Raw genomic sequence first — 25685 nt, forward strand, 5'->3', positions numbered from 1 at the left:
GTATGCTATTTTCAGTAATATATGGTATGTTCCTTTCTCTTGCTCATCTGAAACAGGAAAAGAGGGGGATTTGAAAGCCACAGTGCAGTAGCATTGATCTGCAGACTCAGATGGACTCGCTAACGGTGGAAGCCATAGAAAGTTCAAGGGCTCATTTACATCAGGGACTTTCTCCATCCTGGTCCCCAGTTTAGCCTTTCGCATTGCTTTGCACAGCGTAGGCCTTCCTTAAGCCCCTGGATCCTGTGGGATGTGACTGCCATGACTTTTTTTATTGCCCCGGTTTGCTGGCGTCTGCTCTGAGCTCGGTGTCCCTGTCTAGCTTGTTATTCTTCTCTCTTGGCTTAAGATGTTGTGCCTTGCAAAAGGGTTCTGTGAGCAAACACTTGACTAAAAAGAATCACCCCGCTTTCAAAAGGGTCTGAATATGGTTTTCCGAGAGGCCTATTACAAGGCCTCATCTACCTCATTATATCTACATGGGCGTTATTGTGCACCTTGTAATGGAGGCTGGATTCCCACTTTTCATTGCCTGATTAGTATTTCTAAATTGGCTCACTTGCCAAAAGGAATATTTTTCCTCACTGTTTTCCCCCTTTCACTGGTAATAGAAACATAATAAAATGCAGTTGAAATAGCACCCCTTCCCTAAAACAAACAAAAACCAATTACGGCTAGTCCTGAGGGAAGTCTTCAGGGGAGACAGCCAAGGAAACGCAAACCGCTTCTGCCCTTATCTGTCCTCGCTGCCTGCCTTCGAGGATCACGTGTTCACAGCCTGGTGTGGACTCTTTCGTGCCCACAGGAATTTCTGTCAACACACGAGAATGTGTTGAAGTGTATGGAATTTAATCAGAGAGGGCCCATTCCCTGTTCACCCCCTTGTGGTGTGTGCATTTTAGCTACAGACCAAAAGGAGGGCCAGCTCTTGGACACAAACCAAGCAATCATTAATAAAGCCCCTGAGCTGTAATGGCCTCCCACCTGCCTGCCTCTTCTGTACCGGACAGGAAATGTGCCCGGAGGATATAGGACAGCCAGCAGGTGGGAGGTCAGAGGGACTGCGTGGTAAGGCTGTGCCCCAGTCTGGGGCTGCCATTACCATGTAGGCTTCACATCCTGTCTGTGTCCTTCCTGTGTTCTGTATGGGGTCGCTCTCTGCAGCCGCGTTTCCTGGCTTCCTGTCATCCATGCTGCCTTTCTTGCTTTGGTTAACACTAATATGACTACAGTGCTATTTCCCTCACTCCTGTTTAACCTAGGCATTGATACGATGAAATGGTTCCTTTATTTCTCTATTTTCTTTATTTTTCTGAACAGAGGGAGATTGGGTATGAGCAGGTCTTGCTTGCCTCTTGGCAGAGGATAGAGTGGTAGTATCAAGAGCAGCGGCCATGCCTCAAGGGGTTCTTGAGACCCTCCAAGCTCCATCTTGTCCTTCCTCCTCTGCTCTCTCCTAAGGGCTTCATCTGTCAAGACAGGGCTTGGCTGAGCGGATCTGCCTGGCTTCCCCCATCTTCCTCTACCCGCAAAACTATTTCCCAGCAGAGAACTCCCTCTCTAGTGAGGTCTCTGAGTGGTTTCTATTGCCCTGCACAGACGGACTTCTGTGACACTCTTTGTCTGACATCTTCACCTTATGCCTAAAGCGTAGCTCCTCAAGATAAACGTTTCCTTCTTACCAAGTTGTGCCTTGGTTAGGGCTTCTATTGCTGTGAAGAGACACCGTGGTCATGGCAGCTCTTAATAAGGAAAATCTCTAACTGGGGGTGGCTTATATATACTTCAGAGGTTTAGTTCATTATCTTCATGGGGGTGCAGGCAGCCATGGTGCTGGAGAAGTAGCTGAGAGATCCGCAGACAGAAGGAAGAGACAGTGAACCACAAGGACTAACTTGAGCCTCTGAGACCTCAAAGCCCACTCCCATCCCCCAGCGACACACTTCCTTTGACAAGGCCACACCTCCTAATAGTGCCACTCCCTACTGGCCTATTGAGACGTTTTCTATTTAAACCACCACAAGATGTGTTTTAGAAAGTTAATTATGACTAAGCGCATTCTGAGTGCTGCCCATGGGTATGATCTCAGCTAGTAAAAGTGACTATTTATTGCTGAAAATTCGTAAGATCAAATCTGATGTCTGGACTGGAAGGGCTGTCTGGCGCGTTGTACCTTTTCCCGTGAACTTCAATCAAACAGAATTCAAAATCTTCCACCATGAGAGCCAAGACATTTGAGGAAGAAAAGGGGTGGTGGTGGTGGCAGAGGCCATGGTGGTGGTAACTGGTCCTATGATGTAGACACTAGAGCAGTGGTTCTCAATCTGTGGGTCGAGACCCCTTGGCAGGGGTCACATGGCAGACATCCCGTCTATCAGATATTTACATTACAATTCATAGCAGTAGCAAAATTACAGTTATGAAGCAGCAATGAAATAACTGTATGGTTGGGGGCCACCATTGCATGAGGAACTGTATTTTAATTTAAACCCTTTAGGGTTGCATCATTAGGAAGGTTGAGAAGTACTGCTCCGGAGTGAGCTAACGATAGACTGAATGTTCAGCCATCCAGACAGTAGCACTGTGAACTCAGACAAGTCCTTGCACACCTCTAGCCTCAGCTTACTCAGTGGAAACCAAAATAAGAGTGAAACCAAGGGCTAGCACCAACAAAGAGGTGTGGCGGACATGCTCAAACCTGAGCGTGCTCTGGGGCAGGCGTTCCTACTTGGATGCTAGGAAGGATTACCACACTTTGTCTACCTTTCCTAAATATTCACAAGATACTAGAATAAATTTCCTTATTGCTCTATGGCATAGCCAAGGGGGAAATTTACTTGAAAGGCAAGGGAAAACAAACTGAAAATAAGTAGATAAACCGAAAAGCAAAGAAGTCACACTAGTCTCTGACCAGGCCTTGGCCAGGGATGGTTTCCCAGCAACCCTGCTGGCCTGTGTCAATTCTGTCTGCGTGGACACTGACTGGCAGGCACTGGCACTTTCTCAGACTCCCTCAGTGAACGTGGTATTCCCTTCGAAATCAAAGTCCTCTCCTCTGAAGAGGCTAAGAGTCATCGAAGGCTTTATTTAAATAAAGGGGCATCCCCTCCTCAAAGCGCCCATTCGTGGTGATGTTCCAAACCCGACATCTCTGAGGTAGAGAAGGCTGGAGACAGTTGGAGAATGTCGCTTTCCAACAGGTGAAACAGACTTCTGGCTCTGGAGCCGGTACTAGGACTGTCTAGCTGAAAGAACCTTGTGAACATTTTATGCCTTTAGAAGTCACAAATCAAAGGGGGAAAAAAAGGACAAATAAACTAAGCTAAGTTACTACTTTTCTCACTTGTTACAATGTAATAGGGGCAAATAAAAATGTATACAATCATCAAATAGTTTCATTCAGTAAACAAACAAACAAAAAAACGTTTAGCAGCCATTGTCAGTTTGAGCCTTCTCTTGGCCTCTAGATTAGCCAGCCTCTCAGAGACAAAACTGGGGGTTGGGGGGAAGGGGTTCTCAGCTTTTCATAGGAAAGAAAAGGTGGACTGATAAACAAACCCCGCATCTGTCTGCTCACACCACTTCTTCCAGAACAGGAAGGATGGATGAGTGTCTACCATCACTTTCTAGAATAGCCAGAGGTGTTTACAATCAGACCAGTAACTGGGAAGCCGCATCGATGTGTGGAGCTGCCTGTGTATAGAGGAGACAGGGTCGCTGGAGCTGAAGTTCAAACTTGAGAAGTACACAACAGCTTCTAGCTGTGTGTTTCAGGGACCGGGACCCTTGCTAGTCAGGCTCTGGGCTAAGCCAGAGAGCATTCATGGTCCCACAGCCCCTCACCCATCTCAAGTCTACTGTGAGGCACACAGGCGTTGTCAGGCCATGCCATTTTGAATTGGACCATTTGACATCCTGTGGTCTGTGCTTGTTCTAAGTGGTGTGCTGCCTGGGCACTGTCAGTTTCCGGGGGTGGGGTCATGCTAGTCTCATGAAGGAAATGTTGCAATGGGCGAGTCCAAGGAGACTGTGACCATTCTAAACCAATCTGCATCTTATTTTTGAAGTTTAATGTTCACACCCCCCCAACTCTGTCATATTAAAAGTGCCAACCTGCCTGAAATGTGCTATTGATAAAGGCAAATATAATGTTTATTCCTGTACATTCTCATTGAGGTTTAAAGGTTTAAAGCTAATATTGGCTGTCATCCCCCTCGGTGGTAATGCACTTTAAATGAGGAGACATGAAATCGTCAGTGCTGTCTCACTGTAAATATCTCCGATTTGCAAAACGCAGGGAGGGAGGTGCTGATATAAAGTGTCACAATCTCTATGTCAGTGGTGGGAGACCATTATGACAAATCGCCACCCACTGAGTGGACCCAGACAATCAAATCTATGAGCCCACAGTGCTGGAGTCTAGACCTCCAGTGTGAGCCTCTGGGTTAAAACGGAGGTGTCTGCAAGACGGGGATGCTTTGCAAGGCTCTAGGGTCTCTCTCTCTCTCTCTCTCTCTCTCTCTCTCTCTCTCTCTCTCTCTCTCTCTCTCTCTTCCCCTTGTCTGTTTTCATGTGAGGCCTCTCACATTTCTGGATTCTCTTGCTGACCCCTCCTCTTTCTCTCTTTCTGCTATCGAGTGCTGGTGTTTCTGCCTGACATTCTCACTTTTTTTTTTAACGGACCCTCCCACCCAGAAACAGCGGGCTAAGTGTCCCCATTTGATCCTTAGCCACACCCACATTATTCTTTTGCCATGTAACCCAGTACACACAGGTTCTGATGATAAAGATGGGTGCATCTCTGGGAAGCCAGTATTGTACATAGGTAAGGAGCCCCAGCCTGCTCAAGCACCAAACAAGGAAAATGTCACCACGCCTTTCAGAAGCGTCTCAAACAGCCTCCACCACCCTTGAGCAGACACATTTGGAAAGGCCGTTGCCAGAAATGTGATACGACAAAGATGAAGGGGTTCCATACTTTAGAAGCTGGGCTCCTCCCTAGCTTCAGACATATAGCACCCATCTAAAGACTTTGTTTCTAATGAAGAGTGCTGTCTCGATCCTGGAGCCAGCCTGACTCAGCATAGAACCTTGAAGGCTGCACGGTTTTCTCAGAAAAAGCGGAACGAACCAACTGCCTCTGTTGAGTTTTAGACTCAATCACAATCAATACTTTATCCTCGGCCAGGACGGGTCACTCAACCTCTCACTGTTTATCTTGTTTTGCTTCCTTCCCGCTCTGATGTTTGTCAGACTCTAACCGGCTGCCCTTTCCCTCCTCACTGAGCCTACAAACATCAAATCATCCCTGTTTGTTTGTTATTTTTTTCCATTTTTTTTAACAATTTATATTTAAGTGTTGGCAAACCGAATTGTCCGATTTGCCCTTTGAATGTCGGTGCATTCAAGTTCCTTCAGGCAGTTCCTCTCTCTTTTAAATTCTGTTTTGAGTTTCATAGAAAAAAAAAACCCTAGGTATTTCTTATTATCCCCAACCCATAATTTTCTTTACTGAACTTTTTGTTTAATTTTCTTTTGCTTTAACATTTTATTTTTCAGACACCTCTCATTGAACCTCACGTTCCTCTCCGCCCTGCTCACACCATTACCAAGGTAATGGGATGTAGGTGGGTTGATGAGCCGTCCGAGCTCGATCCTTAAGGACCACTGGAGGTGGTTCGTGTGTCAGGGCGCCGTGTCAGGGCGACTCACGTGCACTTCCTAGAGTCGATAAATATGCAGTGTGTCTCGGTTCCCCACATAAGACAGTAACGTGTCACACGAGTGACCAATGTAAATATGTATGAGTGAGTTATGTTTCCCCATCCAGACTCTGACTAGACAATGGTTTAAGAATCCACTGCGTTTATTTACCTTCTGTAATCTCTCCTTCTCTCCTCTCTTCTTCCCACCTGATTAACACACAGGTCCCTTCAGAGAAAATCCTCAGAGCTGGAAAAATTTTGCGAATTGCCATTCTCTCTCGAGCACCCCACATGATAAGAGACAGAAAATACCACCTAAAGACATACAGGTAATGTCTGCTCTCTCCAGTGGCTTGACCCTTCTAACCCAGGCTTTATGAAGGCAGGGCGGATAACCCCTTTTATAAGGTCCCCAGGATCCAGCCTAAGCTTGATTTAGCCTCAGAATTACAGGCAAGTCACTCCTTAGCTAATTAGGGCAGGCAGGGACAAAGAGGAGACCTGTTTTGTGTCTGTTCCCCAGTGTCTTCAGTGGACCTACAGAGTTCAGCTACCGTTCACACAGGCCTTGCCTATGCTCCTCTGATTCCTGTATGTGATCCATTACCCCCCCTGCTGGAGAGGTAGGTAAAACTGACCCAGGGTGAGGAGATTAAATGTTTCCCTTCACTGAGTCTTACATCTAGTCAGTATGCAAGCAAGATTTAAACCAAGTAAATGATTGCCAAATTCAGGAATTATCTCTTAAGTCGTAGTGTTGCAGGTTCTGATGACGCACAAGGGAACAAAATACACAAGTCTTTTATGGAATTTGTTTTCTAGTAAAGTTGTATTTTAGTTAGATACTTGACCCAGGAGAGATGTGTACTTGCTGAAGCCAGAGGAGGATGTTGAGTGTACTGTTCTATCACTGTCCAACTCTGCCACACAGTCTCTCACTTAACCTGGAGCTCTGTTGGCGTCCGGCAAGCCCTTGGGATGCCCCGTCTCTGCCTATCACAGTACTAGGGTGACGGGCGTGTGCCTAGTCACTCCTAGTTCTTCAGACTCAAGTCCTCATGTTTGTGCAGCAGATGCCCTTAGCACTGAGCCAGCTCCCCAGCTCTGTGTGGTCAGCTGACTATTTTCAGAAATTACATCTGTAAGTCTTGTTCTGCAGCCCAGTAAGTTAATCTCTCCGGGCTCTGTGACTCGTCTCCACTATTACGGTTCTAAGGAGAGTCAAGATTTAAAATAAAGCTGGAGAAAACTCAAACACATGTGCCACAGTCCCCCCGAGTCCAGCCCCTTCGGTCCTTTGGCTCTTTAGCTTTTTCAGTTGGCCTCAAAATCTCGCATGGCTGAAAAGGTCCTTTTTCTTTGAAGACTTTAATTATTCGTCTCCCTTAAGATGTGAGTAAGGTCCCCCAGCTCTTGACTGGTGTTAGGGAAATTCCATGAAATATGTCATGTTTGGTGACGAATACTGGAAACTGGAAGTCAGAAACTGATCTCGTCCTTGCGCCATCCTGCTGAGATTTAAACCCTGACATGGAGGTGTTATATCTGTCCCACACCCTATGACGCAAATTAATGACCTGCTGGTGATGACCAGAGGACTTCACTGGAAGCCACAGACATAGTTTCCTCTCCCATAGCAGTTGGAGTTCTTGTCCCAGATCTGTACTGGCAAGCTCCACCTTCTCTCTCCCTCCTGCTTTGTCCCACTATGTGATTGCTTCAGAGTCAGAGAGTTGAGGCCCCTCCAGACTCAGTATCAACCCCAATGACCACCAAGCTTCAGGATGACACTCAGTTCTGAAGCGCAAGTGTCATTTTGTGGAAAGGATACCCAGGGCTCTGCTGTGTACCCTGTTGTGTATTCTGGGTCCAAAGTCCTATGTCTTTCCTAGAAACTCAATGCTCTGAGTCCTTTCTGATGCTTGCACTCTTTCTTTTTTTTTTCTTTTTTGTAACTTTAAGAGCAATCATTGGCTTAAAAGCCAAATAAAATAATTTCTATACTTTTGTAAGAACTTTTCTGCTAAGTGAAAGGAATACTTGATTATTTATAAGCTTACTTCAGAGGTATATGGTTAGTTCAGAGTGAAGACGTAGGCGTCTCTTCACCCTTTGATAGGTAGTAGATGGGTATAGACCGGCCTCAGCAGCCCTCCCTGGCTCAGGGTCAGCACACCCCTATTTCCAATATTCTAGAATATTGGAACAGGAGAAGGCCTTCACATCCATCCCTGTCCTTCCTTCCTCTTACAGAGAAGAGAGCAGACCCAGAGAACTGGCCAAAGTCACATAGCTAATGAATAGCAAACCGGCTGTCCTACCTCATAGCTTCTCTGCTTCAAGATGTTTCTCCAAGCTGGCCCAGGGCAGGGAACCTACTTCAGTTTATGGTAGAATTCTTTCCGTTTGCCTAGTCTCTGCTCACTCCCAGAGGTGTTCCCATTCTTAGCATTCAAAGGGAGCCAACCAGTAAGTCAGGTCTAGCTGAATGCCTCAGCTGCTCTGAGCCCCCCTGCCCTATTCTATTGTTCCCTGGGATCTGTCCCTAGGACTTTAAGAGTCCACTTTCTCCCTTGCACACACACACGCCCACACATGCACACACACGAGCGCACACACAGAACACCTGTTCTATTTTCTCACCCCACTGAGAGTTTCCTAATATTAGGTGTATAATTGTGTATTTCCTAACTAATATATGTAGTTAGTCTACCTAGACCAACTCACTGTGGGTCCAGCTTTGGGACGGACACATGAATATACAGGGGACATTTGGTGTTGTCAGATGACAGATTCTGTAGATGCATGTGTTAATGCTCATTACACGGAACTTTTTTCAGAGAGATGCATTGCAAATGGCTTATTTTTCCCAACACCCCTCACACTGAAGTGTTCTGGGACCTGCTCACAGTTATAGACTTAGAAGGAAGGATGCTACTTGCCCTCTACCAGCCCTTGGAGCAGCCTGGTACTTTGTGTTATAGTGTTATTTTATTCACATGACCCTGCTTAGAGGTAAGGGCCTAAGGCTGTATACCCTATAGTGCTTTCCTTGCCCTGGGTTCCTCTTATGCTGCCATAGTCTGTGGAAGGTTCTTGTCTTGAAGAGTCTCTCCCACCACCCCCTCCCCTCTCTCTGCAAAAGTATGGCTTTCCTACCCTCTGTGTCTCATCCCCTTTAGACAATGCTGTGTTGGGACTGAGCTGGTAGACTGGATGATACAGCAGACGTCCTGTGTTCACTCCCGGACTCAAGCTGTTGGCATGTGGCAAGTCTTGCTGGAAGATGGCGTCCTCAACCACGGTAAGATGAGCCGCAGGCTCTGGAGAATTCTCAAGAAACACGAAGCGTATTTCCCTGGGTAAAGCTATTGCTGAATTCCCGAATGGGCCAGCAAGAATTACGATCCCCTTAAAGAACCACCAAGCTAGCATCTTCATTTACTAATACAAATGCAGCGAGCGGATGCTATTGATTGCTAGGTTCCACGGTGTACCTTCCTAACTTCCGAGAACAAAGGAAAGGAAAATGAAATTGCAGCCGGAGTGCATCAGCTCCAATTATGTTTATTAGTTTGCATTCATGGTTCATTGATAGTGTGATTATGCTCCAAGCATTGCATAGCGGTCCTGATGCAGGGCCAGAGTGAGAGAGCAATGAAATGTGTGGCCGGGCTGATGACATGAGAGTGAGTAATGAATTCAGAAACCGCCTTTTAACTGTGCCACTGTCTGGGAGAGCCAATTTGTATACCGGCAGGATGACCATATTTAAAATCAGAGCTGCGCTCTGCAATTGCTGTCTCTAGTCACTGCAGCAGCTCCCGCCGAACAGAAGAGATATTCCGGGGGCTGGCGCACGCCTGTCACTGAACTGCTAATGCCACTTGTTTAAGACTACTTTTCTAAACATGAAAATATTCAAATCATCCATTTCACTCGCCGACACCTGGGAATGTGGGAATAATAATTTTGCTTGAGTTTCTCAGACTTTAATGTGCAAACCAATCACCTGGGGATCTCATTGAAATGCATATTCCAAGTTTGCAGGCCTGGGGTGGATTTCTAAGCATACTGGTTGGCAAACTGTACCCATATGTTGCTGCTGCTACCTCAGCTGCCATCCCTGTTTGGGGGATCTGGAAGGGTTCACCAGTGTTCTTTGTCTTTTGAATGAATTGACAATCCATGCTATAAAGGGACTAAATGGCATTCAGACATCTAGGAGAGTGGTTCTACCCTAGTTCGCCCTCTTTTTTCTAACGGAGACCTAGATCTTGCTATTGATCACTTGGTTAGTATGTGTGAGTTCCTGGGTTTGAGCCTCCAGCTTTGCCAAAAGAAAGGGATGAGTTTTTTGGAAATTGAAACTGCAAGAAAATGACCACAATTTCCTTCAAGGAGTCTGTGACCTAGAAGCATGGTCCAGTTGGCTCTGTTCATGTCACTAATTAATACTCTTCCAAGTTGGGAGAGAAGTATGTCTAATGGCATATAGAAAGAAAAGCCTAAGTTCTGACATCCCAAAGGAATGTCTCCTGTAACACTGTCAAAGAAGCATTCTCTGACAGGAGTTTACCAGTTTGGGACACATGCCCCACACTATAGAAAAGGCCACCAAGGCGCAGTATGGTCATTCCATAAAAGCTGGCAGGTGCTCAGCGGGAAGCCCAGGAAAGCAAAATCGCTTGGGTGGGTCCAAGCGGCTATGGCTGGAATGACTGCAGATGGCATGGCTTCACTCCTGGCTGCCCCGCCTGGGTGAGGTGGAGTCTGAAGGACTCAGACTCTCCGCTGTTCGACTGCACGGCTCTTTCAGCTCTTTCGCCGGACTCCTGCCCTGTATTCCTGGCAGGGAACTGTGGGACACAGCTTCGAGCCCCAGCTGACCCTTGCCTCCATGTTTCCTGCAGTGGACCAGGAGCGCCATTTCCAAGATAAATATTTATTTTATCGATTTCTGGATGACGAGCATGAGGATGCCCCTTTGCCTACTGAGGAGGAGAAGAAGGAGTGCGATGAAGAGCTCCAGGACACCATGCTGCTGCTGTCACAAATGGGCCCTGACGCCCACATGAGAATGATCCTGCGAAAACCGTAAGTGAGAGCCAGTAGCAGCAGCTCCTCTGGCTGTCCCAGGCTGCTGCAGGTACACGGGGGAGGGACGCAAGGCAGCAAAAGTCCTGGCCCCCCCACATCAGAGGAGAGACAGCAAAGGGGAGAGACTGCAGTGGTACTCATCCCTATTTTATTTTCAGTTTTGACCCCAAACTCCACTTTCCCCTCATGTGAGTTTACACTGTAGATCTTTAGCAGACGGCTCAGGATATCAAACTGGAGCCTCCACATTAAATGACCTTTGGCCAACGACAAACAGAAACTGGTCTGCTTCTAGGTCATACTGAGGTAGCTCCTTTCTTCATAGTGCTAGAGGCAAAAGTTCTCAGAAGCAAAGCTCGCATACCTGTGTTGCGTTCATCCACCCATTCATCTATCCATCCATCTATCCATCCATCCATCCATCCATCCATCCATCCATCCATCCATCCATCCATCCATTGTCCCATCTATCCACCCACCCATCTACCCACCCATTCATCCACCCACCCAACCATCCATCTATCCATCCATCTTCCCATTCACCCATCTACCCATCCACCCACCCACCCATCCACCCATGCATGCATGCATGCATGCATGCATGCATCCATCCATCCATCCATCCATCCATCCATCCATCCATCCATCCATCCATTCATCTATCCACCCACCTACCCTCCCATCCTGTGAGGCAGCTGGAAACTCCCTTGTCTGCCACAGCTGACCACAACCTGACATTGAGAACCTTGAGAGATTTAGTTAGGCCAAAGAAGAAAACAACTGTCAAATCCTGTTAGATTCTAGGCATTTCACCGATTGCTCCAGGATATGCAAAGCATGGCTGCTCTCCTGCTCTCCCACTCAGGGAGAACTCTGAAGTAGGGGTGGCTTTGGAATAGATCTGGAAGCCCCACATCCAGGCTTATATTTTCATGCTGGAAACAAACCCTCCCTCCACCGTACAACCAGTGCCAGGCAGCTACGGATGTCAGCTCTGAGCCCGGGGCTCAGCCGACCTTTTATTATTGGGTCTCTGTAAGAACATTCAATTTTATGTCTGCTATGTCCACTGGACACTTTCCAAGAGAGAGCCATCTCTCAGACAGACTTCCCCAGCTTCTGCCACTCGGACCAATTCACAATAGCCTCTGAGTATAGCTTTATCTCCTTCCCCCAGGACTCTTTGCCTTTCACTGGCCCATACTCCAGGCTGCACGGGCTTTTTAACACATGTCATTTTGTCACACCATGTTCCCTTTGTCCAAACTCTCTCTTGGGGCTTAATCTCCCACACAGAGCATTTCAAAGGCCTTGTCCCTCATCCCAGCTGGTACTATCATCCTTAACTCTAGAACCATGGCTGTCAGCTCTTTCAGCCTCAATACCCTCTCTTCAAACAGAAATTTAATAGAAGAATCCAAAATATCAAATAGAAAAGCCAGAGCTTCATTGACCTAAGCAGGAGTAGGGTCCAAGGAACCTACCCAGCCAATTTATGCTCTGTCTGCCCTGAAGGATCATGGGGAGGGTGGCTGAGGGCACAAGAATTCCCTGGGGCTTTGCAACTCAAATGAACGATGCCATCAGGAGCTACACTTTCTCTCTAGTCAGACTGCCTCCTTTTTTCTTGACTCATTCATCCACTGCCTGTCCTCCCTCATTGTTTCCTGGGTCAATCCCCTTTTTTGCTAGTTCCTTGTTGTCATGGTCATCCCAACCACTGTCAATCTGCAGGTATGAGTCTGACTGAGATGACTCCAAGGCATTTGGGGATGTATGGAGGTGTTCAGGTTGTCAGAATTCATGAGTGGACACCAGGCTGTTGGCATTCACTGAGCAGAGTTGAAGACCAAGGGATACTAAAACATTTGATGTCAGGGGAGCCTGCCACATGTGCCCTGCCAACAACCCTCTCCTGCTGACAGGCGGCTAAAAGCTTGGGGTCTACAAAAGGCAGTCACGCAATACCACGTCTCTTCATTATCTCCCCCTTATTTACCAGCACTTGCTGGCCACCTAGCTCGTTCTGGATACTGTGGAATTAAGTAGGAACAAGGGGCTTGTACCTTCTTTCTGGAGCTCCTGGTGAGCAGAAGGTAGTTCTGAAGACCAAGAGCAATGATTCAGTTGGGATTGTACTGCATCCTATGATAAACAAGGTAGTGTGTGATAGCATCCTATTCTGTGGAGAGGGGAGTTGCTCTACTGTGGAATAGTCAGGCTATGTCTCCAACAAGGAAGGCATCAGGAAACATGCAAGTGAGTGAGTGAGTTCACGGCCCCTGCTAATCCTTCCTCAGCTCTTCCTTGCTACAAAGAGGCAGAAATGCCTTTGGACTCACTAATATTGTCGACCACTTACCAAGTAGATTAAAACGTAAAAAGGGTGAGCTGCAGTTCAGTTGTAACCCAAGAAGAAAAGCGCTGCCAAATTAGGTTCAAATGGGGCAGACATTTATTGAGTATCTGCTGTTTGCTCCAGACTTCATGGCTAGGCAGGCATTTATTGAGTATCTGCTGTATGCTCCAGACTTCATGGCTAGGCAGGCATTTATTGAGTACCTGCTGTATGCTCCAGACCTCATGGCTAGGCAGACATTTATTGAGTACCTGCTGTATGCTCCAGACTTCATGGCTAGGCAGGCATTTATTGAGTATCTGCTGTATGCTCCAGACTTCATGGCTAGGCAGGCATTTATTGAGTACCTGCTGTATGCTCCAGACTTCATGGCTAGGCAGGCATTTATTGAGTATCTGCTGTATGCTCCAGACCTCATGGCTAGGCAGGCATTTATTGAGTACCTGCTGTATGCTCCAGACCTCATGGCTAGGTAGGCATTTATTGAGTACCTGCTGTATGCTCCAGACCTCATGGCTAGGCAGGCATTTATTGAGTACCTGCTGTATGCTCCAGACCTCATGGCTAGGCAGACATTTATTGAGTACCTGCTGTATGCTCCAGACCTCATGGCTAGGCAGGCATTTATTGAGTACCTGCTGTATGCTCCAGACCTCATGGCTAGGTTTCATGAGTCATCCGTAGAAATAGGATCCTCTGGATTGAGGCTTAAGAACTTGTCTAGCATGTATGAGTGAAGCTATGGGTTCGATTCCCAGCAAACCCAAAGAGAGGTGGTGCTGCGTCCATTTTCACGCAGGCTGTGATGAATTAGGTGAACCCTAGAAACCCAAATCTCCAAAGGAAGTTCATTTCCCAATTGACCTCTGGACTCAGACAGTTTAGCAACAGAAGCAGAAAGATTTGGAGCTTCAGGCTATCCCGGTACCGTAGCAAGTTCAGGCTGGTTCGGATTACATATGGAAATCCTGTCTCCAAATAAACAAACAAAACACAAGATAAAGATCCACTGATATTCCTCAATGTATCATCTGGGGATTTTCTTCCTATTCCCCCCCCCTTTTTTTTTTAAATGGCAAACATTGAGATTGAGTCACCATGATCATTTTGGCTTATAGTTTTTTTCTCCTACTTGAATGGCAACTCCTAAGGAAGAGTGAAAACTAAAGAATCTAGTTTTGTGAGACACTCGAGTTAAACACACACACACACACACACACACACACACTCTCTCTCTCTCTTTCTCTCTCTCTCTCTGTCTCTCTCTCTCTCACATACACACTCCCGCACCTCTATTTTTTTTTGTTGGTTATTTTTCAATTTTCTAGTGGTCTTCAGAGGTACCACTTGACTATGTTAGAAGAAAGGAAAGAGGCAGGCTTGGCTAAGAAGCTCCTGCAGCACTTCTGTTCTTGGAGGGAAGGGGGAAGCACTTCACTCTTGGAGACTGGGGCCCAGTCCACAGGTCCTGGGGCGGTTGGCACTGCCTAAACTGCCGAGTCACTGAGAAGTGTGGAACCAAGGTGTATGCCGGCTCCATGTCAGCCGGGCCGAGACCCCTAGTTTTTGAACTCAGCACAGCTGCATTTATAATAGTCACCACTGCCAGAGAGGTTGCAGAACTCTGATAATTACTGGGAAAGAAATAACACAATATTCTTTGATGAGAAGATTACTTTGAGAATTTGATTGTATAATGAAGATGTTGCTTTGAAGGGTACTTCCTATTGTTCGGAGTCTGAGACTCGCTAGCTAAAAAAAAAAAGTGTCACTTGTTTTGACAGGCTACTTAGAAAAATTCTCTGTTTATTACATTAACTGCAGCATTTTAACTGTCAAACTATAAAAGAATGTTCTGCAGTTTAAAAAACAGAATACAGCTTCGGGGCCAATTTTTTGGCACACTCTTGTTGCTATTGGTATTGAAAGGGAAAAAAAACCCCATACATTCTGAATGTGAAATTAGCTTTTTGTGTGGTGGCAGATGGAGTGACTCACAATGCCCATCGAGGTTGCACAGGTGTGGACCTGGGTGGCATTTGGGGGCAGACGCTACAGAACGGTGACAAGTTGATGGTGCTGTTGTTGTAGCATTGAGACAGGGCCATCAAACACAAGTGAACTCTCGGAACTTATTGTTTTGACTTTGCTTTGTTTATAAATCTGAAGGCAGGGAGTTGTTCTACACACAGAGAGAGAGAGCAGATTCTTGCATGCACAAGTGGGCATTTGGATGTGCGTTTAAGCAGGCGCTTAGGAAGCCTTGGGCCCAAAGATACAGAGGTGACCAGGTAAACACAATATTGTAAAAAGTAAAGCCAGTTGGATACAAAAAAAAGCTTCGTGGAGACAGGTTTCTCCTGCATATAAGAGTTCTAGATCCTTCCATGGGGAGTTGGGACATTGTGCACCACACTTTAGAGTGGTCTCTCAGAGGCTTGCCCAGAGTGGGAGAGAAATGAAGCTTGTAATTTTCAAATCTTAATCTTAGGTTTACAATTCTGAAATTTCCTAAACCCCAGAAGCTTAAGTAGCTGGAAAAGGAAGGCATCCATTGAGCCCAGAGAGAGTGAGAAAAGCACAGGAAAATTAAGATCGTCATATTAAAAATCTGTTTAGCAAGTTCTAGAGTCTTCTGAATGGCCCTGAAACTCATGAACTTTACCTCATTGGTTTTATGTGGTCAGTGAAAGGTTTTAGACATCAGCACGAGGCTGGAAAGGAAATGAGTCCTGAAAGGAAACGCTGGGAAGGATGGTGGTGGTGGTGGTGGTGGTGGTGGTGGTGGTGGTGGTGGTGGTGGTGGTGGTGGTGGTGGTGTGTGTGTGTGTGTGTTGGGGTGCAGGGGTGTCCACCACTGTCTACTGATGGCTCTGATGCCCAGCAGACCTGCTGCCTGACTGGGTGCTCTATACCTTTGTTGGAGGGCACTCAAGGAGCTGTATAATTTCTCTTAATTAGCAAATCTCATCTTCTAAAATATTTTATTATTCTTGCCCTTCTCACAGTGCACCCTTCAATGTGGACCTTTCTCATAGTTGCACTGTGTCTGTGTGTGTGTGTGTGTGTGTGTGTGTGTGTGTGTGTGTGTGTGTACACGCACACACGCACGCACACACAATTGCCTACGGAGGCCAGAAGAGGGTATGGGACTTCCTGTGGGTTCCTGATGTAGAGATTGGAAATTGAACTGGGGTCTGCTGGAAGACAGGAAACCCCCCTAACCACTAAGTCATCTCACCACCTCCACTTGTCTTAACTGCATCTTTATTTGTCCAGACCGTTTTTTGAGTGTTTGTGAGGTTTGAAATCCTGATATTTTTAGGAAAGTCCCTTTACTCTGGAGATCTCAGGTTCCCCAGTCAGAAGTCATTGTTTTCACTTCTAGGGAGGAAGTACTTGCCAAGAGAATGTTCACCATCAGGTGGTCCATCCTGACATGGTGGTCAGAAGAAAGAAGCCTGAGCAGCTCAGGGGCTAAAGCTAGGAAACATGGCTGCTCAGTGGACCTTCCTACAGTACGCCACTCAGTGCAGACCCTCCCACAGTGCATCATTCAATGTGGATCTTCCCACAGTGCACTTCAGTGCACATCCTCCCACAGTGCATCACTCAGTGCACACCCTCCCTCATTGCACCTTTAGTGTGAGCCTTCCCACAGTGCATCACTCAATACTCGGCAAACTGCCTCTGTTCTCACTGCAAAGGTTGCTATGTCCTCATTGAAAGCTTAGAGATTGTACCTGTATAAGTGATTCCACTAAGCGAATCATTCCTTGACTTTAGAATTACATTTCCCCTATAAAAACAGTGTGCCATATTCTGCTCATGTCTGCACACCCAAGAAAGCACACAGAATTGATGAACAGGCCCAGGGGAGTGGTGCTACTACCTACACACTTACACTTTAGGGTTCCTGTAAGATTAGCTCAAGGTTTTAATACCTCAGGTCAATCTATCTTAATATTTTAATTTTAATGTATTTTAATGACTTCAAGTCAATCTATTTGTTGTAGAAAATTTGAAAACTACTAGAAGGAGCTTCAAACAAATGGATATCACATGTGCCCTATCTCCAGATATATAATTAGTATTAACATTTTGGTAGCTAGCTCGCTGGTGATTTTCAGGGTTTTTCCTACAATTGATGATATGGGGCTCTCTAAGGCTGGGGTTTTAAGGAGGTGTGGAATGTGCTATCTGAATGAGTGTCCCTGCATGCATTCACTTTGGAATAGATGAATGTGTGGGTCAATTCTCTGCCTTTTTTTAAAATCATTTTTATTGGATATTTTATTTACATTTCAAATGTTATCCCCATTCCCGGTTCCCCCATCTCCCATTTCCCCTCCCCCTACTTCTATGAGGATGCTTCCCCTCCCACCCACACACTCCCACCTCAACCTACAATGGGGAAACAAGCCTTCACAGGACCAAGGGCTTCTCCTCCTATTGATGCCAGACAATGCCATCCATGGCTGAAGCCATGGGTTCCCCCCTCCCTGTGGTTGGTGGTTTAGTCCTAGGGAGCTCTGGGGGTTCTGGTTGATTGCTATTATTGCTCCTCTTATGGGGTTGCAAACCCCTTTAACTCATTCAGTCCTTTCCCTAACTCCTCCATTAGGGACCCCATGCTCAGTCCGATGGTTAGCTGCAAGCATCCTCATCTGTATCAGTAAGGCTCTGGCAGATTCTCTCAGGACACATCCATGTCAGGCTTCTGTAGCAAGCCCTTCTTGGCATCAGCAATAGTGACTGGGTTTGGTGCTGTATATGGGATGGATCCCCAGGTGGGGCAGTCTCTGGATGGCCTTTCCTTCAGTCTCTGCTCCACACTTTGTCCCTGTATTTCCTCCCATGAGTATTTTGTTCCCCCTTCTAAAAATGACTGAAGCATCCACATTCTGATCTTCCTTCTTCTTGAGCTTCACATGGTCTGTGAGTTGTATCTTGGGTATTTCAAGCTTTTGGGCTAATAACCATTTATCAGTGAGTGCATACCATGCATGTTCTTTTGTGACTGGGTTACCTCACTCAGGATGATATTTTCTAGTTTCATCCATTTGCGTAAGAATTTCATGAAGTCATTGTTTTTGATAGCTGAGTAGTACTCCATTGTGTAGATGTACCACGTTATCTGTATCCATTTCTCTATTGAAGGGCATCTGGGTTCTTTCCAGCTTCTGGCTATTATAAATAAGGCTGCTATGAACATAGTGGAGCATGTGTCTTTGTCATATGTTGGAGCATCTTTTGGGTATATGCCCAGGAGAGGTATAGCTGGGTCCTCAGGCAGTACTATGTCCAATTTTCTGAGGAACTGCAAGACTGATTTCCAGAATGGTTATACCAGTTTGCAATCCCACCAACAATGGAGGAATGTTCCTCCTTCTCTACATCCTCACCAGCATCTGCTGTCACCTGAGGTTTTGATCTTCGACATTCTCACTGGTATGAGGTGGAATCTCAGGGATGTTTTGATCCTGATGACTAAGGATGTTGAACATTTCTTTAGGTGCTTCTCAGCCATTCAAGTTTCCTCAGTTGAGAATTCTCTGTTTAGCTCTGTACCCCCTTTTTAAATAGGGTTATTTGGTTCTTTGGAGTCTAACTTCTTGAGTTCTTTGTTTATATTAGATATTAACCCTCTATTTTTCCCCAATCTGTTGGTTGCCATTTTGTCCTACTGACAGTGTCCTTTGCCCTACAGAAGCTTTATTTCTTAGGGACAACAAAGGTCATCCCCTCAGTGTTCATTCTTCCAAAACAGAGAAGCTTTTAGCTGGATAGGGGCACAGGCATGGGAGTGGACCAGAATCATCCTGGGAAAGTAGAGATCTGCCTGACACTGAAGGAGTACCCAGGCCCAAAGCAGATTTACAGCAAGTGTCAGGTGAGAGGAAGCCAGCTACGCAATCTTTGGGCATTAGAAAAGAATGTAGTCATTTTGGGACACCATGGAAGAGCATGAAGGGAAGATATGAATGGCCAGATACGCAGTACATTGATCTCTGAAGTTGAATTCTCTGATGATTGTGGAGAATGGGCTAGAGAGGCCAAGACTATGAACAGCTAGATATTTGTATGAGAATAAAATTAATGGGTTTTGGCGAATTTAATGATACCATTTGAAATCCATGCATGCAATCCAAGAGCCCACTAAATAACTTGTCAGGAATATGGAGTATGAGAGCCAGGATCCTATTCTCACAGATTTGCCATTAACACATCCAACATCTCTCGGGTCCAAATCTCAAAGAATTTAATAATGCCTGCTAACCCTCTCCCCGCTTTCCGAGGGCTTGTAAATGGAAACAGAAATGCAATTGTATTTAGTGACAGGCAGCATTTATTAAGTGCATGTGTGCTAGGCACTGGGCTAAATAACTCCTTAATTCAATTCTCTCAACCAACCATGAGGTAGTTAACATACTTCCCACCTTAAAGGTTAGGAAACAGAAGCTTAGGCAAAGTCAATTGCCTGTGGTTATCCAGATGATGGCGGGCTCTGAATTTGATCCAGATGGCCTCTACCTCTGGAGCTGTGTTCCACCTGCCACGGTCCTGAAGGGACTTGGAATAACTTTCTAGGTTATGTTGGGGCATTGACAAAGAAAGATGGAAATCAGATTTTAAAGTAGTTCTTACAAGATCACCTCATCTCATTAAACCATTCTTCCATACATCTGAAACAGAGCATAATCCATCCAATGTGCTATCACCATATAGAATAGAGGATAAGGGTGATCTTATCAACATATAGAACAGAGCAAAGTGTTCGTCCACTGTAGAGAGAGCGCTCTCCTTTGAGAGAGGCTTCCTCAGTCCATGAAGGGTTCTGATCATAGTGGAAAGTATTCTTTCCTTGTAAGCTTCTGGAGCCTGTAGTTCTCTTACTCATGCACTGAGCTCTCTGTATTGTCTGTAGCAGAATCCCTGTGGTTGTAACATTGTCAAGACTGATTACACAGAAATGAAACGTTTTATGATTAGTGTTTCCAGATTAAATATAGGATGCCCAATTAAACTGAGATTTCAGATAAACAAGACTTTCTTAAAACTATATATGATTCGTGCATTTTTTTTCTTCTCCAGGCTGAGTTTCACTATGTAAACCAGGAAGGCTTCAAATTTATAGATACCTGCCTGCCTCTGTCTCTGGAGTGCTGGGACTAGCAGGTTGTACAACCATGCCTGGCTCTCATGCCTTATTTAATTTGCTAAAACTAGTCCCTAGCTTGGGGTCATTAATGGGCTTGTCTTCACGGCTGTGTAGAACAGGTGCTGGAAAACTTGGGTAAGGAGATAGACCACGGCTGGGAGGAGCCACCTTACTCCACCAGAACCACACAGAGAACTTAGTGACTCATATTCGAATAGCACTTCGTACTTGACATGGTGACCTCACATCCTTTGACTCTGAAGCATTAGCTAACTCTTTAAGCTTTACGAGGCTAATTACAACTTTCTGGGTTCAGAAGAAGAAATCGGGCTAAGTGGATGTCAGATGATTTTCTTCTTGTTATGATATTCTTCCCTTTCTGCAAAGCTGCTTCACATTTCTTTTTTTTTCTAGTAGAGTTAGTGAGTTAGAATGAGATGGCTAAGTAGGAGGGGGGGGAAGGGAGGGAGGAAGAGGAGGAGGAGAGAAAATAATAGGATAATTCGCCAGGATTCATCCCTGGTAAGAACTGACGGTTTACTGAGAAAAAAAGTAAAGCTAACAATGTGTTCCTATAGCGCCACTGAAAGTCTGCATGTTCTCCTGCTCCCAAAACCAGAATGTGAGCTTCGCCATATGACTCCGTCCTAATTGGCTTGTCCTCTTCTACTTAATACTTGGGCATTTCAAAGGAAAGTGCCAGTAGTTGTACATATTACAAAGTTTAACATTAAGGGCTAGAGAGGTGACTCTGTGGTTAAGAGTGCTTATTGATCTTGTACAAGACTGGAGTTTAGTTTACAGCCCTGCATAATGACTCGCAACAGCCTATAATTCCAGTTCCAGGGGATTTGACACCCTCTTCTGGGATCTTTGGGCACTGAGCTCTGGGCACTGGGCATGGACATGGTACACAAGCACACATGCAGGGACTCATCCATCTCACAAGACAAAGACAAATAATTATTTTTAAATAGAAGTTTGATGTTAAACTTCTAGAGTGTCCTCGTAAGGCATATATGCTGAAAGAACACTAGACATTTCATGTCCCTGAGCACAACCAATCGCCTTGTCCTAAAAGCACTTAGGGCTTAGAGTCCCTGACCCATGGAACCAGGGCCCCATGCCTTACAGAGATGGCATCCTTTCTCACAAACAGAAAGCTTTCGTGTTTACTGATAGTCTGTACTTATTTCTAATCTTAGAGAAGCACAAAGCCCTGCTAGTTTCACAGATAGAACAAAAGAAAGCCACTTGCATATAACAAACTTCTCTGCGGCTAAGAAAAGGTGAAAGGGTGACAGCTGGGCCAGCCACTTCACTTAGCCACAGGGAATGTCCATGAATGAAGGAGGATACTGGGAGGTGGAAAGAGCAATAAAGCAGGCATGCAACAAAACAAACTGTTTCTGTAGACCAGGGGACAGATCCCTAACGGACTTCCTTTAAGGGGAGTGTAAGAAGTAAGGTTTATACATGGTTTCTAGGGCATCATAAAGTGATACAATGTTAAGACATGATTTAAGGAGCGCATCAGGTGGGTTTTGGTGAAGTCCAACACCAGAGATAAACAGCCCTCCGCAGAGATAAATGAAACACTTTTTTAAAATTTAGAAACTTATATGTGACATGTATCTGCATTTATTATGTTGACTTCTCTTAGTGTCTCTCAATACACAAATCAGTATTTACCGAGTGGCAGGTCTACTGGAACCAGTTCATTCACTTTCTTGCCTGCATATTGTACCCAGAGTTGTGTCTACACACCACTTGGTAGATGGGTGAATTTCACATTTTATCCACATCCCAGTAGCGGAGGAACTCCATCTCTGACCTTGATAAATTCCTTGATAAAACGGTATTTACCAGCAGCGTCCAATATCGCCCGAGCCCTCCTATCCTTTAATGTATAAACTGCTTCTCTCTCCATCCCGTTTATTATCTTGTCTGTAACTAGACGTTGCCGCCAGAATGCAGCCCTTGTAGAAACTAGGCCTTTCCACAGCGGGATCCAACAAATCCACATCAATGTGGCACCACGCAGGTTTGTAAAGAAGCAGGGATGCCTAACATCTCTCCCTGTGACATCTGGAGAAGGGCGAGTAAAGACCAGGTACATTCACCAGCTGTCACTCAGCATCCAGAGAGTCAATTCACTTCCCCAGCCTTGTAGGTTCCTCTTCTGATGGTCCGTGGGAGTTATCTCCTCCCCGCTCTCGCCCTGCTTCCCTTTCCTCTTGAAAGCCAAATTGCCTTCAGTCCTTGGGACCCTTTCATTACCGATTGAACAGGCTGGGGGCTGATTTGTAGGATTGCGTCTCCATTCCCCCACCCTGGTCACCCCTGTAAAGACCAAAGCATGAAAGGTGCCTAATGCCGCTGTTTGCCACAAGAGACCCGCTTTTAAAATGTGACTTTGTTCAGTGATTGTGGTAGGGAAGGCTCAGTTTTAGATGTCCTCAGATGCTCTTTGAGGGCTGGGGGCAGATCAAGGGGAGTACCGCCATCTGAAGCGAGAGTGGAGAGATGAGCCTTCCCCAAGACGCTAGATGGCACAGCGGCCCTGAGAAGCCAGATTTGTTGCTGTTTTTCCTACAGTTGATTCGAGGTGCTCTGTAGAGGACAAGGGCTCGCATTTTGATTTGCTTAGGTGACCACAGGTTGACCAGACTGGCTTCAGTTCCACCTGACCTTCTGCCTGTTTACCTCAACTGTCAATCCTAATGACAGGTTGAGAGCCCAGAGGGACAGGGTCTTGGCTCTGGGCAAATCTCTTATGAGTGTTTTGATCTTTGTGAATTGTGAACAGACTCATTTTTGACTTCAGCGCTAACTTCTCTCACCTCAGCATACCACTTGCTGTAAACAGGACCAAAGAGCTTCTGGAAGCCTAGGTCTATCACCAAATGGCAGCAGGGGCCTGCCCGGCCATTTCATTGAACACTTGAGACCACGGAGTTGTTCTGTCGTTGCTGTTGTTACTGCAGTGTGTTTCGTTTTCCTCCATTCATTTGAAAACTAGCCTGTGTTTAGACATTGTTCAGTTTGGTTTGGCCCCCATGTGTTTCGCCACAGTATCCAGTCAGTCCCTATAGAAGACTTTATTTACCTGGGTTGGTTGCTGAAGATGGAAGACCAGGGCTAGGGCTGCCACGTGGGTGTCTGTATGTCAGTGACATCCTCAAGAGGCTCTGTCCTAAAAGCACTAAGGTGGATCTTCACTAGGCTTCTTCCCAGCAGGCCGAGCTTTCTGTGGATTCAGAGAGGCTGAAACCACACCTCTCCTTCACATTTATCGCGAATACGAAGAGAACGTCTCCAGCCTAAAACCATTTCATAACCTTCCTGGGACAACCTTTTCCAACTCCGTGTCTCTAAAACCATCAGCTCTGTTCTGCCTTTCCCAGGCTCCATCAGCTACCCTGAGAATCCTTTCTGGATATTCATCTCAGAGAACAGATCTCTCCATGATAAGCTCTGCTCATTGTGGTAGGTGAAGGCCAGGAGTGGTCCCAGAATCCAGTCGACCTGCATGGGGCCAGGTGATGAACCACTGAGACCCACCTCTCCCCAAGTTCAGTGCTCATGTAGAGCCATTCATCTGGTCTGCCATTAATCTACCATGCTGGTCTTTCTGTGAGTGCCAGGCTCCAGAGCTTTCCAGACTCATTCAGTCTGGTCCTATCTGCCTTCCACTAGAAAAACCCTGGCGTCTTCCTGGTCTTCTGGTAAAGCTCACCGTGGGGTGTGGTAGTAGCACCTTGTAGGCTTAAATTTTTCAAAATCTTAATTATGGTTCTTTAATGCTTCAACCTCCCTTCTAGCCCACCACTTACCAGAGATGGGGGAAAGAAAGGTTAATAGGAAACGGGCTTGCAGACATGTTTAAAAATAGTTCTTTGGGGCGATTCCAATCTTGGGCATCAGCAGTCCAGTCCCCTAGCAAAACACCAAACCTGAATCAGTAGCAGCGGCTTGACCCAGAAAAGACGGCAGGGACCTGCCAATCTGCAGGAGTCCTCAGAAGTGGTAGGAAGCAGCAGGAACACCACCGGGAGTTCTTTGGTGCATTTCTCTCTACAAAGTCACAAGTGGAGATCAGCAAAGAAAAACAATGCAAGAGCATTGTCAGCGAATACCAGTGTCAGCAAAGCCCAGCGAAGATCGAGGAGTGGCAAGGAGAACCAATGCCACAGCATTGCTCACTGTCTGTTGGGATACACCTATACCCTTTCCAAACATCACGTGTTCTCTCATGCCCATTTCAGCAAAACATCACATCACAGCCTCTAGTGGTTCTCAGCAAAACACCCTCTCATAAGATAGTTTCCAGAAAAAGAGCACATGACACAACCGAGTCTCCAACAGAACCAGAAATTCCCACTTCAGCACCTGCTTGCTTCTTACTGACAAAACCCTGACCAAAAAGGCTCCTGGCCCAACAGTTCGGTTGGTCACCTCCATCCAGACCCTTCCCCACACTCATGTCACCAGCTGCATGTCATAATTGTAGGATTATACATTTTCTATCATTTGTTTAAAAAAATTGATTGCTTCCATCCGATTTCCCCTATTGAGAATTAAAATATCTTCTTTTACACATGGAGGATACGTTGTCCCAAGATGCTCCTTGGGTACTTGATTGTGGAGGTACACAGTGTGTGTGTGTGTGTGTGTGTCTAGCTGTCTGTCTATGTAATTGTATATATGGCTATAATTATATATATTTTGAGTATCATGTATTTATAATAGGATCTAATATATAATAAGTTGGAATAAGATAGAGCAATCAAAATAGTTTACTATGAATTATTTGAAATTTGTAAATCATTTCCCTCTGAAATTTTTCCATCAAAGAGTGTTAGACCTCAGTCGGCTGGAGATATGTGAAATTACAGAGAGCAAAACTACAGATAAGGAGGCTCACAGATAAGGGAGGGCAGCTATCGCTCTTTGCCTTGGTATAAGTCAAAACGAAATGTGCTGTGGGCACCTTGCATTACTTAACCTCATTGGGAAGATCACAGAGCTTAAACTCCAATTTCCCTCAGACCAGAGAACCAAAGTGCTCTGTGGCTCTGCTGGCCTCACCTCCCTATTCATCATGAGTTTTAAGAACTCCATCCTCTGAGCCGTGATGAAAACCTGTCCTTATAATAATGCCATCCTACCTTGGTCCCATATTCCCTGCACATGCATTGCTTGTGTGCCTCTCCTCCTGTGCCTTTACTTACAGCAATTCTGCTTAGCACGCCCTTCTTATGGATGTGGAAATGAGCCAGCAGACTATGAGGCAACTAGAAAGCTCACAGATTAGACCTCAGCACCAGTTTCTGTTTCTAATCTAGTGTACTGTGCC

At 45.8% G+C, this 25685-nt stretch overlaps 1 protein-coding gene across 15 annotated transcripts in view; it reads left to right on the top strand.

Annotated features, from left to right (window-relative positions):
* The window catches only part of Rapgef4 (Rap guanine nucleotide exchange factor 4), a 292481-nt gene that overhangs the window by 203298 nt on the left and 63498 nt on the right, over window positions 1–25685 (top strand). For 9 of the 15 annotated variants that reach the window (NM_001100642.1, XM_087649242.1, XM_087649253.1 and 6 more), the window contains 4 exon segments: window positions 5560–5613; window positions 5928–6034; window positions 8888–9009; window positions 10619–10802. In NM_001100642.1, the coding sequence (NP_001094112.1) occupies window positions 5560–5613; window positions 5928–6034; window positions 8888–9009; window positions 10619–10802 (467 nt within the window). 15 annotated transcript variants of the gene reach the window in all.

The sequence above is a fragment of the Rattus norvegicus genome, chromosome 3 (genome assembly GCF_021556685.1).
Source record: "Rattus norvegicus strain SHRSP/BbbUtx chromosome 3, alternate assembly SHRSP_T2T, whole genome shotgun sequence".
In the NCBI taxonomy this organism is placed as follows: domain Eukaryota; kingdom Metazoa; phylum Chordata; class Mammalia; order Rodentia; family Muridae; genus Rattus; species Rattus norvegicus.